This window comes from Vitis riparia, chromosome 16, assembly GCF_004353265.1.
Source record: "Vitis riparia cultivar Riparia Gloire de Montpellier isolate 1030 chromosome 16, EGFV_Vit.rip_1.0, whole genome shotgun sequence".
NCBI lineage: Eukaryota > Viridiplantae > Streptophyta > Magnoliopsida > Vitales > Vitaceae > Vitis > Vitis riparia.
In genome coordinates, this window is record NC_048446.1 from 19,873,179 (window position 1) to 19,893,911 (window position 20,733).

The 20,733-nt window shown below is 32.0% G+C and overlaps 1 protein-coding gene across 4 annotated transcripts in view; it reads right to left on the minus strand.

Annotated features, from left to right (window-relative positions):
- Positions 1 to 3,435: 3,435 nt before the first annotated feature.
- The window catches only part of LOC117934058 (protein timeless homolog), a 36,823-nt gene continuing 19,525 nt past the window's right edge, over positions 3,436 to 20,733 (minus strand). For 3 of the 4 annotated variants that reach the window (XM_034855654.1, XM_034855653.1, XM_034855652.1), the window contains one exon: positions 20,221 to 20,678. In XM_034855654.1, coding sequence (XP_034711545.1) covers positions 20,393 to 20,678 — 286 coding nt within the window. In that variant the 3' untranslated portion in view covers positions 20,221 to 20,392. Of the gene's footprint in view, positions 3,755 to 20,220; positions 20,679 to 20,733 lie in introns of those variants that run through there. The other variant, XM_034855656.1, reaches the window with a different exon arrangement.

A 20,733-nucleotide genomic window follows, 5' to 3' on the forward strand; every position in this document is an offset into this window, starting at 1 on the left:
TCCATTATTATTATTATTATTATTATTATTATTATTATATTGGACTCATCTAGATAGAGGGTTACTTTTAGCTAACATGAATATGGTCTCCAAAAAAATTTAATGTAATGTCTATTAGAGTCAAGTCATCCACAAAAATTTAATGTAATGACTATTAGAATAAAAGTCATCATCCACTATATTGGGCCTAGTCATCCACTATATTTGACCTATTATTAAAAAATTTAATATAATGTCTATTGGAGACAAGCCATCCACTATCCATAATTATTATTATTATTATTATTGTTATATTGGACTCATCTAGAGAGAGAGAGGTTACTTTTAGCTAACATAAATATGGTCTTCAAAAAAATTTAATGTATTGTTCATTAGAGACAAGTTATCCACTATATTGGGCCTAACCATCCACTATATTTGACCCATTATTAAAAAATTTAATGTAATGTCTATTGGAGACAAGCCATCCACTATCTATTATTATTATTATTATTATTATTATTATAATATTGAACTCATCTAGATAGAGATAGGTTACTTTTAGCTAACATAAATATGGTCTTCAAAAAAATTTAATGTAATGTCTATTGAAGTCAAGTCATCCACTCTATTCAACCCATCTAGAGAGGTTGCCATTAGTTAGCATAAATATGGGCTGGATTCCATTGATCCAATTCGTCCAAAATCACTTTGAATTTGTATATACCAAGAAAATTCTTTACCTATTCTTATCAATGATTCATCATCCAAAAAATAATTTGAATTTTGTAATAAATAAAGATTTTTTTTCTCATCTAGCTAAATGTTGAATGGTCTTTTTTCTTTAATCAATAAAAAAATCTTAATTTATGATGCCTACAATTTACTTCATGTTAATAAATTCAAAGTGGACATACATTTATTTTATTTTAATAAAAATTTATTTTTTACATTTGTTTACTTTTTGAGTGTATAAACTTTTTTTATAATTTTTAAGAGTAGCAACAATCTCTTTTATAATTTATTATTAACATTTTTGAATCATTAATTAAGACATCTTGATAAAAGAAATAACAAAAATAAAGTATTATAATATTTCAATTTTAATTAACAAATAAATCTATCAACATCTAAACAAACTAGGAGAAAAAAATAAAAGATTCTCTATTGATTTTCATTTCCAATAAACATGAAATTTTGATTATTACTTTTTATTTTCTTTCACATAAGATGTTAGTCCTGATTATCTTATTTTGTCAAATGCAATACACAATTTTAATTTTTCAAGTCTAAAATCCATATGGCTAGTTGCACAACAGGGAGGAAAGTTATCTAATGGATATGTCTTGGTTCTTTTTTACATTAAAATGACTTTAACCAAAATGATAAGAATTTTAAAATACTATAAGAAGGTTGAATTGATTACAACAAGCATACATGTTATATGGTAATGACTTGATTGGTCATCCTAGGTTATATAGTAAGTATGTGGACCGACAAATACATAACACTCAATTTAGTGATGTTTAAATTAGATGTAAGAAGAATATGACATTGCTAAAAGTCTTGAGTACTTTACAAGTAACCAAAATTTTAAAAGATATGATGAGTAGACCATAAAATTTGGTGAGCATAGGGTCTTACAAGGCATAATGACTAGAATTACCAATACATGTGAAAAAAATAAAGAAAAAAATAATAGTAAGGTGTAATGACTAAAGTTATATCTTTGTTGCAAAATTAAAATTGAGTTATAGTTTCCTTTTTCTCTACTACTTCATTTAAATTTTAGCACGTAGATTAACTTAGCTTAATTAGAGCTGAAATATTATAATTCATTATTCATTCCTTTATCAAGATATCTTAACTTGTAAATAAAAATGTTGATGATAAAGATGAAAATTTGGTCATGTCTATATCCTGAAATTATTTAAGGAACATAGAACCATTATTTTTAGAAGAATATAATCAATGTTATTAACCATATACAAAATAGATTGGTACTAATTTAAAAAGCTAGAAAGAGTTTCTATATTCATAAAGTAAATAAATATAGTTTTTAAAATAAATAATTTATTAAAGAGAAAACAATTGCATCCCATCATGAACCCTTAAAAATTCAAGAGGACTAAGAAACCATCTAATATTTATTTAGATAGAAATGATTATTTACTACAAAATTTCAACTTATCATAAAATGTAAATAGCTAATAAAAAATTGTAAAAGTTAATTTAAAAAATCACAATCGATTTGTTGACTTGAAAAATTAAGATGTAATAATAATAATAATAATAATAATAAAAGCCCTATAACATAGATTTTTAAGTCATCTACTAGAGGATAAAGTACAATAATGAAGGATTCATCATTTCTCAAAAAATTTAAGTCAAGTCAATAAATTAAGATATTATAAGATCTAAGTGGAAGATTAATTACTATTCAAAAAGAGCATATTTTAGATAAAAAAAATTATCGTGCATTTAACATCTTTTGAGTAGTAATAATATCGAAAATAACTAATTAATATGTTGTTTCTCTTACAAAAGTTACTAACAATTTTTGTAAGGTTTGGAGTCATTTCAAGGTGTGATTTTTTATTAATTGGGTAACAAATAAATGAATCAACTTGAAGAAAATAATGTTGATGGTGATCCAAATGCATAATGGAAAAGAGTGACTTATTGAAATATAGAAATTTTGAAAGGTGAATGAAGCTTAAATTTCTAAAATGTGAGATTTGAGAGTATTTCTCATCCATGTTCCCAGCAATGCAAATTGATTTGAATCAAGATTTGAATTTATTAGAGGTAACTAACTTGGTATTAAAGGAAGAAGTTTAAGGAAACATCAAAGAAGAACTGAAAAACCAAACTTGGCAATTTTGCATGTTTATACGAAATTTGGTACAACCGTGTGAATTAGGCCAAAGGAGAAAAATGTTAGGATTAAAAACATCCTAATCCGATTTTTCAAAAGTGATAATAAACCAATGCGAAAAACAAAGTACAAAAAAACACACGAGATTTATAATGGTTCACTCTCAATGTGAGAGTTACGTCAACTTGTAGCCACTGTAGATTTTCACTATGATGAAAAGAGAGTACAAGAGAATTCCAAAATGCCTCACCCTTTAGGTTTTTCTCTTTGCGTTTTTTTCTCTCTTAATACCCCAAAAAATAAAACTTTCTCTCATAGTTGGCTGCCCTAAACAAAATATAAATAGGGCAACCAAATCATGTGTAAAATCCCCAAAATACCCTAACTTAAAATACCCTTATTATTAGTATAATAATTAAGCTTCATATATCTTAACAATCTCCCACTTGAAGACTAATCCATCATCAATTGTCTCCACTTGTAGCAACTATAACTTCTCAATCTTTAGCCAAGAAGTCCAATTGATGGTGTGCACAACTCCAATTTCTCAATCGTTACAATTTTTGTCAACATATCAATTGGATTTCAATTCCCTTAAATGTTCTAGAGTATTAAAACTCCATCTTCCAAAGCTGATATTATGAAGTGATACCGAACCTGTATGTGCTTTGTCCTAGCATGATAAACAACATTCTTTGTCAAATACTCTAACTATCACAATGTAACACACTTCACTCACGCTTGTGACCCAATTCTTCCAAGAAAGACTACACCACATCATCTCTTTGTTAGCATCTGTCACTACAACATACTCTGCCTCAGTAGTAGAAAGTAAAACTATCTTCTACAACTTTGATATCCGATTAACTGCAGTACCACCCAAAGTATAAATATATCCTGCAAGATGCATGTTGTTACACAAATTTGTTAAGGCAGTCAAAAGACTTATTGTGCCTAAAGGTATAGAATGATAGACAATCAAGAAAGAAATGTCCAGAAGTAAGGAAAATAGCATGTGAGAAAATGAACAAGAGGCAAGAACAAAAAATTGAAAAGAAAAGAAAAAGGAAGTAGCAATCAATGCACTCATGAGAACCTAGAAATAGAAACCATATATAAGTACCAAAGATGACTATGTCTGAACCGGTAAAGAGCAAACATTGAATTGATGGAATAAGGGGATTCTTTAGTCTAAAATGAATTGATATGTACGCCCAAAAGAATGAAAAGTTGAAAAGTTTGTGGTCAACCTATGGTAGTGAACGACCACTAGGTTGCATTTAGTAAAAACATGTCAATTGGATTAAGTCTTGAATTTTATTATGTTCATTGCCAAGGCATAGTGGTGCTTTCCCATAAAAACCTGAACTTGACACGTGCAAGCAAACGTGCTACAAGTGTACAGCCATAGAGATGCAAGTATGTGACAAAAATTATTGCATGTAAGCAAACTTAGTTTGCAAAATCACATAAAATTTGTAAAGATATAGTTACCTTTTTCTTAATGACAACAATGTTTCATCATCAAAATCCTATGCTTTGGTTGTATTTGAAGTCACTAAGATCGATCCTCATCTCTCAAATGCATATTGCCTTCAGCACTTTTTCGTCAAGGAACATGTAAGCCAAGTTGCTTAAGTTTATGGGGAACTATGGTGGTTGTGAGCGTATCATCACCATTGAGAGCACTTGCAATCATGTAAGTGGACCTTTTGTGGTCTTTAAACCTATAAGCACACAAATCTAATTTATTTTAAAAGAGAAAAAGGGGACTAGCCTCAAGCGTTCCAAAAGCACAATATTCAGCATCAACTATACAAAAGGAAATCAAATTTAAGACATTTGTATGCCACTAAAAAAAAAAATATTAAGCACTCACTACTCAAATAAAACTCTAATTGTTTCCTCCTTATCTTTGCTAAAGACATGTACCCTTTTTCTTGTGTGCCCAAGAAAAGAACAATAATTAGAAAATTTACTTACAAAAATGAAATAGAAAATAGTTCAACTAAGATTCCACACTTAAGAAGAACAAGCAAAAAAAATGCTTTTTATTCCAAAAACAGTTTGCAATTTCATTACTACCAAAGCAAGAGCCCAAACCCCAATTGTGCACAAAAAATTACTCTCATAACAAAGAGTATATGAAAATAATGTTAACAATGTACTGATGCTGATAAATACTCACAGAGATTACCTCACTAAACTTCCCTCTACATTGTTGGAGCAAATTAAACAAGACAGCACTTCTTTCTCCAACTGCTCTAGCTTCTTCCATAATTTGATTGGAGCCATTAGACAAAGCTACATCAACTTGGAGCATCCTTTTCTTTGGTGCAATTTTCAAACCTAACTGCTTAAGCTTATTGGAAACTCGGACTGGAGAAACTTTACAATCAGGATCAAGGGCTTCGGCGATGAGACGGCTACAATGTCTATCATCTTTGAATCTAAAGCAGCAGTATTTGTCAAAATGGATTCCATGCAAACTATTTCAGAAACTGTTGAATAAAATAAGAATTGAATCTATAAAACCAAGTAAGCATAACTTATATAATTAGAAAGACCAAAACAGACTTGCAATCACTTAATTGTCAGACCTTGAGTTCAGTATGCTTCATATAACTACATTTACATCCAATATTTACTAGTAGTAAAACAGTAGGATGCAAGTGCACTTACTTCTTATATAGATCCTTGTGTTTTACTCCACCTCAGCACTGAGAACAAGCCTTCTCTTTCTTTTAGAAACTCATGTTCCACATAATGCCCCGCACTGCAACAGTGAAAGCATCAACCAAGGACTTTCTAAACCATGAGATGTAAGAAAAAAGTAGTTTTTCAAGGCTTTTACTGTTGAACATCATACTTATCAGAATTCCTCTTCCCTTCGATTTCACTACTTGAAATAGGAGTGATGCCTTCCTCCACCTCACTAAAATTATCATTTCTGTCCCCAAGAGTAAAAAGGATGGTAATTGATTACTAAGCATTAGCAGTATTTGTACCATTCCAATTATATTATGAAACTTAAATAAAATACTTTTCTCCCTCTTTATGAAAAGAAACATCAAGCTCTAAATAATGTTAGACTAGCTATGGATGATTGAAGATGCTAAACATTCTGCTTGAGCATCCTAGTCAATATTTATGAAGTTCATAAAGGAAAAATAAACTGCAAAACTCAAGAACTAATAATAACATGAATATTAAAGCTCCATAAACACATCTTACTTTTGATAGACAGGCTCATGAGAGATCACAACATCAGCTTCATCCTCCCCAAGTGCATTTGCTATACTTCTGTCCATCCATCCCTTGCCTTGTGTTGAGCTGATTTCTCCATGCCTTGAAAGATTTCCCCATTTTCCACTTTCTTTCTTCAAACTTCCAAGTTCATGCAATAAAGATTTAACTCCCAAGTTCATGCAATAAAGATTAGGAAGTGACCTAATGGCATTCTCTATGGGTTTTCCAAAAGAGAACTTCCACAAAAAGAAGGGATTGACTTTTCATTTTCCTTAGCATTTTTCTAACCAAATTTGTCAGGAAACAAACAATATTTTCATAATCCTTACATGGACATGACTTCTGCTCACATAGGATGTTGTAGAATATGGTGAGGAGTGATAACTGCAAAATTTAGTCAAACAAAAAATGTACATATAAATTGCACTTTCCTCATTGCTCTGCTAACTATTCTTAAATAAGATGTTTTGTGAGTTCTAACCTGGTATAGCATTTGAGAGAGCTCCAAATCATCACAGATCTTCCGCAAAATGCATATAATGTAGCGATTTGTCCTGGTGGAATTGATCTTATAAAATTTAAGCAGCCAACATAAATTTTGGATAACATGGTTATTTGCCAAGGCAGAAACCAACGTAGACACCTTAAAATCAACTTCATCAAGCACAGCTGCCTGCTCATCACCCGAAGAATCATCAGTTCCATAATGTGAAGATCGTCAATAGTATGTTTGGTCTTTTGGACATCCATATGTGGCAGACTGCTTCCAAGGCTTCCTGTCCCATGCAAAGGTATTTCAGGCTCCTCAATCTGTACGAATCCTTCTTGTTTCTCATCAGAAATCAAATTTTCTAAGCTTCTTTCTGTGACATGTTCAGATCTGCAGATTGTCCACAATTGGAGACACCAATTTCGTTCTGAATGACAGCATGATCTCCATGTTCTTCTACATTTTCATTCTTGTCACTCAATGTTTTCTTCTTTCTCCCCTTTTTGGATTTTATAGAAACCTAATCACAAAAGAATTTACAAGAAATAAATGTAGATCATCATAACAAAAACATTCCCTACTTTGACAATCCATCGTCTTAGAGATATAGCATAATACATTATACTGATTTTAGATCAACTCAACAAAGCCTTAAACTCAAATTACTAAGGATTTCTTGTTCATAAAGTGACTATATTTTTACACTGGTCATCCACCTGCCAGAATCCTCCTTTCTCCAACCATGGGACCAGCTTTCCAAGAGAAACTACACTAAAACCAAAACTTGATATAAATTATGAACTTCCACTGAAGCCCAAATTATACAGAAGAACAAAAAGGGCACTCAAGCAAGCTAAGAAACAAAGTGCATTTGCCTTGCAAGAATGAAAATCAGCATATAAAAGAAACATTAAAACAGATGAATGTGAAGACTTGAAATGATAAATAAATGAACAAGTATATTTATATATATAGGTGACTTGGCCGAGAGGATGGGGAATCATCTATTTGGCATGTGGTTCCACCCCTGTTTGGGTCCATGGTTGAACAGATAACTAGGGAACCTCAGGTAGGAGAGAGAAAGAGAGAGAGAGAGAGAGAGAGAGAGGGGGGGGGGGGGGGGGGGGGGGGAAGGGAAGAGGGAAGCACCAGGACTGCTTCAAGCAATGGTCTTCAGTGTTCTTTCAGTCTCTCCTGCTCAACGTAGAGGGACGATATTCTTTATCCTATATGGGTGAGCAGCACCAAATTTTCACTGACTTACCAGAGTCAAACATAAGCTATTAAAACCTGATTCAGGGGCTCTGCAAGATCTCAGAAGAGGAGTTAAAGATTCTTTATCCGATCAACACTCCCCCACAAGGGGGAGCAGAGCTGGAAATCCTGTTCCAGGTCTAGATAGGCTCAATTGCAAAGTATGGTAGGGGGTATAGGAACAGCAGCACATTCCATTAGAGATATAGAAGCAAAAAGCCCAACGCAAACAGATGTTTAGTCGCTAAGACTACAGTATAGGTAAAGGTATATTTATTGCCTGACATCATGTTTAACAAGTAAATCACCAACTAGACTTCATGATATGCTCATAAACCTAATGTTTCAGTCAAAAATTACTAAAGGAAATCAATGATCATTTTACTTCAATATTTTTCACTTTGAGTTCATGAATGTATATAGACGTTTATACAGCAGTAAGCGCTTTGTATTAACAAACAAAAAGAATAGGGCAGACATTATACACTCGGCCCACTTTTATCAGCACAGATCTCTTAGACATTTAATGTTGTCTAGAATTCATAGGCATATTTTTTCCATTTATAAACAATAATCTCGAATTAACAGATTCCCCACCCGAGATTAGCCCACAAAAGAAAACATAACATACCCTTAACGTGCCATGAGCCCGAAGATTCTTCATAAGCTGTACAACTATATATATCATTCCTATCAAATCTGCAAGATCAATGATCAGAATAATAAAATTAGCCGGGTCTAGATCCTTACACTAAGTATTACTTTCTTTGAATGCATTCATAACCACAAAAATGTAGGGGCAAGGTTGACTCGATTCATCATCATCATACCCTATATTGATTATAATGCTTTAAAATAGGTAGCAAAATTTCCCATTTTTCTGTTTGGTCAAGAATTTCAATGCAGTCACAACATTATATTCCACTATTTATCATATGATTGTGTTATAAGATAAAGAAAAAATAATAACAATAATTGCTTATCAAATAAGTTGTAGTAATAATAAATATAACAGCAACATCATCATCAACAATGAACTTCTAAGTTGTTGAAATGAAAGGGGATCGAAACCTTTTGGGTTGGTATGAGAGCCGAAGGATTTGATCAGATTCAAGAGAAAATGAGTCAACCCTCGATCAGTCTGATCATAAAAGAACTTGTAAAGATGGATGTGAGCTGTTTGAGGCTCTTTAGAATCTTCCAGTGATAGTTTAAGCTCTAAATCTGACATGCAAATCTGCAAAATGGAAAAGCCAGCATGGTTAGACAGATATCACAGAGCTATATGCAAATTTATTATTCTGTCCTCAATAAAAACTTCCCAAAATGGATGTGTCAACATAGATCCCAAGAGGTAAGGCGAACTCCTGATCATTATTCATCCGTTTGAAAATTGGGACACTTACAAATGAACCCATGAGAAGGGAAAAAACCATATATAAAGTTCGTTTACCATTCTGTCATTAAATATCAAGAACTGTGTTGCCGCATATAATGAGACTTCAACCCTCATAGATACCCTATCTGTCATTAAATATCATCTGATGGCACCTCGACAGGCATTGTGACAAACACCCAAACCTTCACTGCAATCTCAATATTAAATAAAAAGGAGGTACAGTGGGAAAAAACTACAGAAACAAAAAATTTGTAACAAACTTTCCATTGTTAGTCTTGGCATGACTGATCCAATTCCCATCATCATCATCCCCTGAAGGTGATTAATGACCAAAGTGACTTGCAACAATCTGCATATAAAGTACCTCGAGCAATTTGATTCACAGTTGGAAATCAGACCTCGCTGTGAGACATTAGCTTTCTGGCTTGGGCACCATAAAAACAGAGTGCTCTGTTTTCAGTAGTACCATATCCCAATTCATACTATTGTGTATTATCACACAGCATTTCCCCAAAAATAACAGCTCATCTTCGAAAACAATGAAGAATAACAGCTCCAAAAATTGGTTACTCAGAGATAAAAATTGAGTGGCATGCAGACTCCCAGCCCTCTACTGCAACGAGATGTCTTGAACAGCTAAAATGTTCTAAAATAGAGCAAGCCCAAGCTGAACAAATTTCCAGTCATTCTCTGTGAACGCTTGCTTACCGTGTGGCATGGGATCAGTCATAAAAACAAAACATAAAAACATAATAATGAAAAAATGAACAGTAACCTAAGCCCCAAGCAATAAGAAAATATTGCCAAATTCAATGGCATGAACAATTAGCCTGTTCATATACAAGAAGTATGTAAGCAGTAGTGAATTAAAAAATAAAAAAACAAAAGCCGAATTTAACCTGAAATAAAAAACATTTGAATATATACAATCAATGTCACAGAATCTTACCAGCCATTTTTGTTGCTTAATTAATGACCACTTGCAGTTCCATCCTGCTAATGACATAAGTACGTATTCAAGAATGGTTGGTAAATGCTTTATGATTACCAGTCACCTTCCTAGAATTGACCAAACCTCAACATGTAGTCATCTCAGTCACAATGATAAATTGAATGAGGAGAATGCATGAGGATTGTTCCCAAATATAAAGCCTCTTATACTTCTGATTGCTGCTCCAAAAACACATTTCTGCAAGCATGGTCAAGGTCTCTACCCAAGGTGTTCTGTGTGTCCTGAGAAGTATGGAGCTTCTTTTCACCTACTCAACAGAAGGGTTTTTGACGGCTACCTGTTGTGGAATATCAGTGGATGAAGCCTCTATAGGCATTGTGAGAAACACCATGTTTTGAATTTTGTTTTATTCTGACCAGCTGTCTCTCTCTATTATAATAACTTCCATGCTTGAGCACCAGAGAAACAGAACACTCTGTTTCTGTTCTTAGTCTTACCATGTCCCATTTGATACTATGGCTTTAGTTGCTAATAGTTTTTGAGCAAAAGAAAACGTTTTTTTTTTTTAATTAAGTGAACTATTTTCTAGCATTGCACCACAAAGGACTTGATATCTTCCTCTAATACATTTGAATCTACGAAGGAAATAAAAAAATTTAAAACAAATTACTAAATCAATTATAGAGGACCAAACCTTACATATGATATAGCAAAAATAATATGTTTGAAAAGCTTTAAACAGAGCATAACATAAGAAACTTAAGCCACACCGACTATCAAATAAACAAACTTAATACATGCTTGAGTTATTTAGAAGGTAGACAAGTTCAATAGACACAAATACTCTTACATTCAAGTTGTCTCGTACTGAATAACCTATTACTCGCAAGCATATATCATCTGTTAATCCTTGAGATGCCATCCAATTGAAGTTCTGTAATACACAGATGAAATAATATTCATCAATTTGAAAAAAAATGTCTTCAATAGCTGCAAAGTTACTTTTCTTTATTAATATAAGGGAAAGTAAGTGGTATGCTTCTTACAATAAAACCTCAAAGATTCTTAAAGATAATTAAAGCAAGTTGTCGACAAAAGGTAAAACTATAAGCAAAAGCAAGATGAGAAAAAAATAGTGATAATTATAATTTTTCAACTATGATTCTCAAGCCATATCATTAATCTATATGTACAATGAGAACTAAAAATGCAGTGTTGTTATATTTGGCATATTAAAATATTCTAGGCTTCCTTAGTTATAGTTAAATTTCACCTCTAAATCAAACAAAATAGGATATTTCTATTTGCAAAATCTTATTTTATCTCCATATATTGTGAGAGGTAAGTTAATTATATAGAAAAGGGATTTGAACAATAATAGAAAGTGACAACTAAGGTAATACATTTTATTCAAAAAACCTAAGGAGAGAATTTGAGAAGTCTTACCATTTAACTGTGGAGGCTCCTTCGTACTCTATTCATATTTACTGTCACATACAACCAATCTTTTATCTTGCTCAAGAACTGGAAATAGGCATATCTCCATGAACTATTGAGTAGTAAAGTTCCACAAACTCCCCAAAATCCGATGATGAATCCAAGAACAATATTTCCATAAAACCATATATTATTTGCATCATCTTGAATGTCCTCTTCGTTACTAAGACCAGTGAAGGAGACTTCCCTATTTTCATCTTCTTGACACTTTTTCAAAAGTGGTGGCCCACAAAGTCCTGGATTTCCATCGTATGTGGAGGCACTAAAACTTTGTAATTGAGTGCCTGATGGAATTTTACCTGACAAGATGTTATCCGATAGGTCTAAAACACTTAGACCAGCTATTTGAGAAAGACTGACAGGGATTCCACCATGAAGTCGATTTCGTGACAGATCAAGAGAATCCAACGATTTCAATTGACCTATCATCAAAGGGATTGGTCCAATCAAATAGTTTCTTGATAAGTTCAATGACACCAATTCTACCAAATCAGTTACTTCTGTCGGAATTTCTCCTATTAACTTGTTATTCGAAAAATCAATGCTCTTCACAAGTCCAAGAGTTTTATCGTACTCTAATTCTTTTCCTTTCCATTGAACCAATGTATTATCATAATACGAGAGGGACATAAGAAAAAGCAAATCTTCTTCATAAGTAATGACCAAACTCCCATTCTGAGCCATGCCACTTAAATTGTTGAGACATTTTGGTATAGTACCAGATAGATTGTTGCTTGAAAGGTCCAACATGTGAATCTTTTTCAGTTGACACAGATTTAAAGGTATGCTTCCATTAAATTCATTGGATCTTAGGTTGACAACAATCAAATTTGACAGGCTTCCTCCAATCCATCCAGGTATTTTTCCTGACAATTTATTTTTTCCCAAATCTAGAAGACGCAAATCTCTGCAGTTCTTTAAGGACCAAGGTAGTGCTCCAGTTAAACTATTGTTACGTAAATGCAATGTTTGCATATGATATGACAAGCCGATCGAATTTTTAATTTTCCCAGAAAAATTATTATTTGCCAAATTAAGGACAATTAAATCCTTCCACTGCTCCCAACATTTAGGTAGTTCTCCGGACAGTCGATTATTTGAGAGGTCGAGATGAGACAAACCCCAACTAGACTGATTAGTAGTCCCGCACGATAAAGAAATTGAGCCTGAAAACATGTTCTTGGAGAGATCCAACCATTGAGCATTGAAAAGAGATTGTGGTATTGAACCTTCCAAGCAATTTGAACTTATATCCATTCCCAGATAAGATAGGTGTGAAGTTAAATTGGGCAAAGTGCCTGAGATGTGATTGTTGGAAATGTTAAACCAAGACAAATTTGAAGTAAATTTCCAAAACCAATTGGGAAGGACATTTGCAATTCCGGAAGCAGAGATATCAAGCATAGACAAATATTTTTGAGTTCGAAGCCAATTAGGAAAATGTGGGCCTAATTTGCAAGAGGCCAGCTTTATTTCTCGGGCTTGAAACTGGGGAACTTGCTCAAGGCTTATGTTGACTGTAAGGGAGTTGAATGATAAGTCCAAGTCCCACAGTTTGGAGAGACCAAAAAGGTGGTTTGCCGAGACAGTGCCTCGCAATGAATTTGAACGAAGGGACAACACTTGAAGTTGAGCTAGTTGTCCAATACTTTCAGGTAAAGTTCCGTTTAGTTGATTGAATTCAAGATGTAATTCTCTCAACTGTGAAAATCCTGAAAGATCGGGAAATGACCCTTTGAATTGATTATGAGATAAATCTAAAACCTCTAATGTGTTATTAGAGCAGGCCAGAAAATCTTTTTCCAGCAGTCCAGTGAGATTGTTCTGAGACAAGGATAATATCTGTAAATCACACAAACCTCTCAAGGATTTCGGAATCTCACCTTCAAGTTGATTCCCAGAGAAATGGAGATATGCCAAAGTAGTCATGTTCCCAAAGGCATCCGGAATTGAACCATGCAGATGGTTCCAAGAAAGATCCAAAGTAACAAGGTTGATACTAAAGGACTTTGGAATCTCACCTTCAAGTTGATTGAAAGAGAGATCAAGATATGCCAGAGTAGTCATGTTTCTAAAAGCATCTGGAATTGAACCATTTAGATGATTATTAGAGAGGTCAAGATAAACAAGGCAGCTACTGAAGTTGAGCAACCAAGGGTATATTGAAGAAGTGAGATCATTCTCAAAGAGTTCGAGCACAGCAAGAGAAGTAGAAGAATTAATATGGGAAATGGATATTGTTGGATCAATAGGAGGAAGCTGAGTATTACTCAAGTATAACTCAGTTAGGGCAGGCATTTTCTTAATTGCTTGTGGCCAATGGATTGCTTTACTAAGATTAACAAAACTCAAGTCAAGGTGTGTTAACAAATGAAGGTGAGAAAGCCAGTCAAGGTTTCCACAGGTCATATCCCTATTATAGCGGAGATCAAGGGATTGCAAGTTGGAAAGATTTCCGAGTTGAGTGGGAAGAATTCCTGTAAAATTGGGAAAAGAGAATTATGTTCTGCTGAGACAAACTGATGAACTTTCACAAGGTATATATGTATATAATTACCTTCAAAATCATTCCAGCTGAGGTTCAAATGCTTCAAGTGCTGCAACTCTGCCAATGAAGGACCAAGCTGAGATATCTTACCTCCCAAATATTGCTCATGAAGATCAAGCCTGATCACATGACCTGTCTGGTTGTTACACTCCACTCCTCTCCATTTGCAACAATCTCTTTTGTCTTCCCCATTGCCCCATGAAGAAAGCATTCCATAGTCATCGACAACACCTTGTTTGAAGTGAAGGAGAGCCTGTCTCTCCCTCTCTATGCACCCAACTTTAGCATCACCCACCCTCAAACTGGATCCCAACCCAGCTTTGAAACCCAGCAAAAGCAGAAAAAGGCCAAAATAATATTGAAAGGGGCTTCCACCCATGTTCAACACAAACCAAGGATACTGTGGAATAACAAGGACTTGCAAGTTTTGGTTTTTGATTTCTGAGCAAACCAGGCATTGACTTATATACCATGTTGATTATAGGTCCAAAAGGAATGAAAACCTGTTGAAGGCCTACGCCTAACCTTGGAATCTTTACTAATGTTCCTTCTTTTTGACAGATATAAACACATTTAATTATAAAATATTTCATATGTATATATATATTATTTTTAAGTTTATAAAAATACTAATTCTCTTTTTATAAGTTTCATTTTTGTTTATTTTACAAGTCATGATTCATCTTTCTACATGCATCATTCTTCTTGTTTATTTTTAAACTTTTACCTTTTATAAAAATTATTCTTAATGAATCATAAATTTTTAAATAATATAATATAATGATCAATTTTTTAAAAAATGAATTAATGAGAAAAACACAACTTATATTTCTTTTATTAAAAATGATAAAAAAATTATAAAATATAGATATTAATATTTTACTAAATCCATAAATTTTACTAAATAAATGACAATTAGAGAAATTTTTTCAAAAGGTAATTTATTGTTAAATTTTTTAAAATATTATCATTTATTTTTTACAAAAACAAATTTAATAATGTCTATCGGAGTCAAGTCATCCACTATATTAGACCTATCTAAAGATGTTGCTTTTAACTAGCATAAATTTAGGTTGGAACCCATTGATCCAATTTGTCCAAAAATCACTTTGAATTTATATATACCAAGACCATTATATTTGTATAATGTCTATTAACTTAGAAGTCATCCACTATATTTGACCCATATAGAGGATAATGTAAACAAGGAAATTCATACCAAGGAATTTTATTATCATGTGGCCATTAATGATTTGCCTTTTGAAATGCAATTTGAAATTTTATTTTATATCTAGCTAAATATTGAATGGTCTCTATGTTCTTTAATATGTAACTAATCCACCACCAAATGCAAAAATATACTTTGAATTAAGAAATCTCCCCTTCTACTTATAAAACTAAATTCTATTTTGGTTATAAAAATCTATCTTCTATTTACATTCACTTTGTGTTTGAACATATTTTATTTCAATACTAGTACTAAAATGGGAACATCTTCCATTTTATTTTGATGGAAGAATCATAATGAAAAATTCTACTGTAATTAAGTCATCCACTGTATTCAATCTTTTATTTTATTTCGATAAAAGAACACACACACACACATATATATATATATATATAGAGAGAGAGAGAGAGAGAGTCAAGAGAGAGAGAGAGAGAGAGAGTCAAGTCATCCATTATACCTAACTCACTTCTAAATGTTGCCATTAGCTAGCATGGATATTGACTTGGTCATCCACTAATTTTTTTTGTCAAAAAGTACTTTGAAATTTATACCAAGAAAATTTATTATCATGTGGCCATCAATAATTTGTCTTTTGAAAGGTAATTTGGAATTTTATTTTATCTCTAGCTAAATATTGAATGGTTTCTATGTTTTTTAATCTTTAATAAATCCACCACCGAATGCCAATAATATACTTTGAATTAAGAAATTTATATTGGGTACATGTTTATTTATTTTAGTGAGAAAAAATTTGTTTATTTTACACTAGATTATGATTAAAGAAACATTTTGTACTTTTTGATAGCAATGGTCTCAGCAAAGAATTGCTCTATTGTTTCTCAAGTGCCACCAAAATGTGAACATAATATCATAAAGTCTAATCAAATTTTTATCATTATTTACTTTAAAAAATAAAACATCTTGATGCAGGGAAGGACAAAGAAGGTAGTTTAATGTTTCAACTTTAATTAAGGCAAGTCAATGCCTTCAATATTAAAATAAAGAAAAGAGTGCCAATTTTAATTTTCCAACAAGCTTGTAACTTTCATCATTATTTATTTATTTTTCCTTTGATTTGTGATGTTGGATCTAATCATCATAACTTTCTTTGTGGATGGAGGATTCCTTCGAGATGCGGGTCTTGTTAGAACCATTTTCCAAAACGGAAATGGAGGGCACATCGGTGAATCCACCAAGTGTGGCGTGGGATGAAGCAGGACCTTCCCACCAACCCTCTATTGTAAAAAATTCGAGTCTAGAGTCTTCAATAAAGAATTGAATTTTACGGCTCAAAAGGTACCAGACCCCCTTTCTACTGGATAAAGAAAATGGGGAATACTGGAACAATATTCAAACTGCCTTGGATCAAGCTCGAAATAATCCAACATCAACTGCTCTACTATAATTCATAGGTTTTTTTATTGTATTGATCCTGGGATCTATCGAAATCGGTTCGGTTTTGGAAAACTTGTTGGTCGCGAATTAGTGCGTTCTGCACCACCGATGGCTTAAAATAAAAGGCGCTGGTTGATCTCTCTAGTTGAGGCTACATTCATTTATTCAACTTGACATGTGGGAAGGGTTTACTCTCCTAGTGGTTCGGCTTGGTCTTGCTCCCTTCGTGCACTATTCCTCCCCACTAGAGCAATTGAGAATCTTTTAATGTTGTGATACACTCAAAATTTTGAAGACTTTTATCTTTCTTTGATCCTCTTTTATCTAACATGAAATTATTCCAAATCCTAGTTGAGTCAATTTAATTCTTAAATTACATATCAATTAGAATACAAAACCATAGAAGAAATAGATGAGTACCTATTGATTTCATGATATTGATGGGATGAAGAATTCAGTACAAAATGGTAAAACAAAATATATTACAAGAAAAACTGTATGCACATGCGTGACATGGATCTTCCTCAACCTTCTCTTGTTTTGATAGTTGTTAATGGGACATGCCACCCAATTGTTAATTATGTTATTTGAGTCTAGATTAGAGAGGTGATGAGACCTAGCCTTAAAACATACGGATTCATCCATTATGAAACTCTTAAGTCTATATTAGGTCATCACACCAAGTAATTGGGTCAAGACCCATAAGGTGGATCGAGCCCAATTTCAAGTTATGATTACAAATAAGTAATTAGATTCCAAGACAAATTATTAAATTATATTTCAAGTCTAACCATGCTACATAATATAAATTCTAACCATCATCTTAATTTCATATCTTACAAAATGTCAAGTCTAACCATAATGATATGTTACTCCTTCTACCAATATTATTATTATTGTTATTATTATAAAAGTAGTGGTCAAAAAAATGGCATCATCGCATCATTTTATTTTGACAAAAAAGATAATATAATTTTTATTGGAGTCAAGTCATCCACTATATTGGACTTATTTCTAGAGGTTGTTTTAAAAAGTGACAATTATCTCATTCATTTATTTTCACAATAATAATAATAATAATGTAATTTCTATTGAAGTCAAGTAATAATTCACTATATCAAACCTATCTCTAGAGCTTGCTCTTAGCTGACGTAGATATTCACTAGAGTCTATGAACCTATCTTGTCAAAAAAAATACTTTGAAATTTACATACACAAAGAAAATTCCTTAGTGCAACCTCACCAAAAAATACTTTGAAATTTATATACACAAAGAAAATTCCTTAGTGCAACCTCATCTACGATTCATCATTCAAATTTGTAATAGGTAAAGATTTTTCTCATCTCGTTAAATATTGAATAGACTTTTTCTTTAATATTTAAGAAATCCAACTTTAGATTCATACAATGTACTCAAGGTTAACAAATTGAAATTGAATGCATGTCTATTTAATTATTTTTTTTATTTGAAGATACATTTATTTGTTTTTGGAGTGTATAAGCTTTTTATAATTGCTAAGAATAGTATCAATCTCTTTTATTATCTATTATTATCATTTCAGAATCACTAATTAAGAGATTTTTTTTATAGGTCACTAATTAAGACATTTTGATAAAACAAATAACAAAAAATAAATACTATAATATTTCAACTTTAATTAACAAGTCAATAAATCAATATCTAAATAACGTAGAAGAAAAACAAATTTCAAGTCGATTTTAATTTTCCAACAAACACTAACTTTTGATTATTATACTTTTTGTTTTCTTTCTTGTATAATGCTAGATTTAATTATTATAACTCAAGGATCAAATATGCATGAAATTTTCAAGCCTAAACTTCATATGGTAACGAAGAGTAAAATCATATATTTTGGCTCTTATTTGCATTCAAATGAGCATAACCAAAGGGGGAAATAAATTAAAATAAACTTGAAAAGATATAATGAAAAAACTTGAAAATTTTGTGAGTGTCAAGTCTTCAAAGGTATAATGATCAAAACTACCATTGCATGTGAAAGGAATAAAATGGAAAAAATAGGTGCAATGACTAAAGTTATATGTTTTTTGAAGATTAAAATTAAGGTGTTTTTTCTCTCTCCTACTTTGATTAAATATTGGTAGGTTAACTTTTCTTAATTAAAGTTGAAAATTTATAGTTTTTTATGAAAGTTTTCTTCATTAACTTTTCTTCCAAATATATTAATGTATAAATAAAAATGTTAATGATAAAGATGATGAAAGTTTTGGCCAAGTTTTGCAATATCATGTTCTCTTTTTAATATTATTTAAAGAACATAGAGTCATTATTTCAAAACGATGTAGCTGATGTTATTAACAAAATACAAATTAAAAGATATTGGTACATATTTTAGAATAGTTAAAAAGTTTTTATAATCATAATTATAAATAAATGCAGTATTTTAATTTTAAAATAAAATTTTCTAATAGAGATGATAGAGTGACCCCCACTTTGAATTCTTAACATGAAGTAGTTTGTACTTAAAAATCTTAAGAAAGAGAAAAATACTTCATTAGATGGAAACAATTGTTCATGGTAAGTTTCCAACTTATGACTAATTTGAAAATAGCTAGCAAAAGTAACCGTAAAAGTTGGTCTAAGGAAAGAACAACTTATCGTAGAAGTTGGTTTAGAAAAAAAAAATGTTTCAATTCGATTTATTGACTTTAACTTTTGAAGTCAAGTCAATGAATCAAGACATTATAACATACGTGCATTTTTAATATTAGATTAAAATAATTATTTATGATAAGTTTTCAACTAATCGTAGAAGTTGGTTTAGAAAAAATATACAACTTAAATTAGGTTGATTGTCAAACAAAACAATAAACTTGATATATAAAATTCATTTAAAGATAAACAATTTAAAAAAGACAAAGTGACCAAGGGCTTTTGTCTTTCTAGCAATTTTCTTAGTTTATTGTTCATGAAACTCCCGTGCACAAATCTACAACCTTAAGGTTTGGGAAACATTCTTGGGAGTTTCAACCATTTCTTGAAATATTCTATGACAAATATTTAGAAACATTTGTTCTAAAAAACAACCTATTTTTAAAACAATTTTCAAAAAACCACCAAATATAGTTTTTAAGGTAGGAAACAGTTGTCCATTATAAGGTAGTGACACAAAAATCTAACGATAAATTCAAGAGCATTGTTCTAGGTTATTTACATCTTGGATGTGTTATGGTCACTACTACCACCATTAGTGTAGTAATAATCATACCCATTTTGACATTTTCCCAAGAGTCGAGAATAACCTCCCATGAAAAAATTCCAGGAAAAAAAAAAATCAATAGCCATTGAGTTTATCTTTACTCTGCAGAGTCTTGAGGATGAATAAATCCCATTTATAGATGACAAAAATGAACTTACAAAACATGGGGCATCTGTATATGAAAGATCACATCTATTCACATTATTTGATCGATTCATACAACCCAATAACAGTACAACTATAAAGTAAGCACTAACAGAGACAAACCTAGCCAATCATAATACTTACTCATCATCCTCGAAATCAATTACCATCCTCAACTTTCTTCTACTTGTAGAATTTATTGGTAATGCACTAGAAGCTATGTCATCCCCCGAATCAGCCAACTCGTCAGCCACTTGTTGATGTGGTGAGATATCCCTATTGTTGGTGGATGCAGCTCCCAACTGTTTTTCACTACTAAAGGCCATAATTTCATCTTCTGAATTGTCATCCAAGCTGACATGCTTGAAAGCAACATCATCTTTAATTCCAGCAACTTCCAACTCATTGGATAGGGTGTGTCCATCCCTAAGAATCAAAGTTTAGAGGTTTTAGGCCCCACAGAGAAGAAAAAACCAGGCTC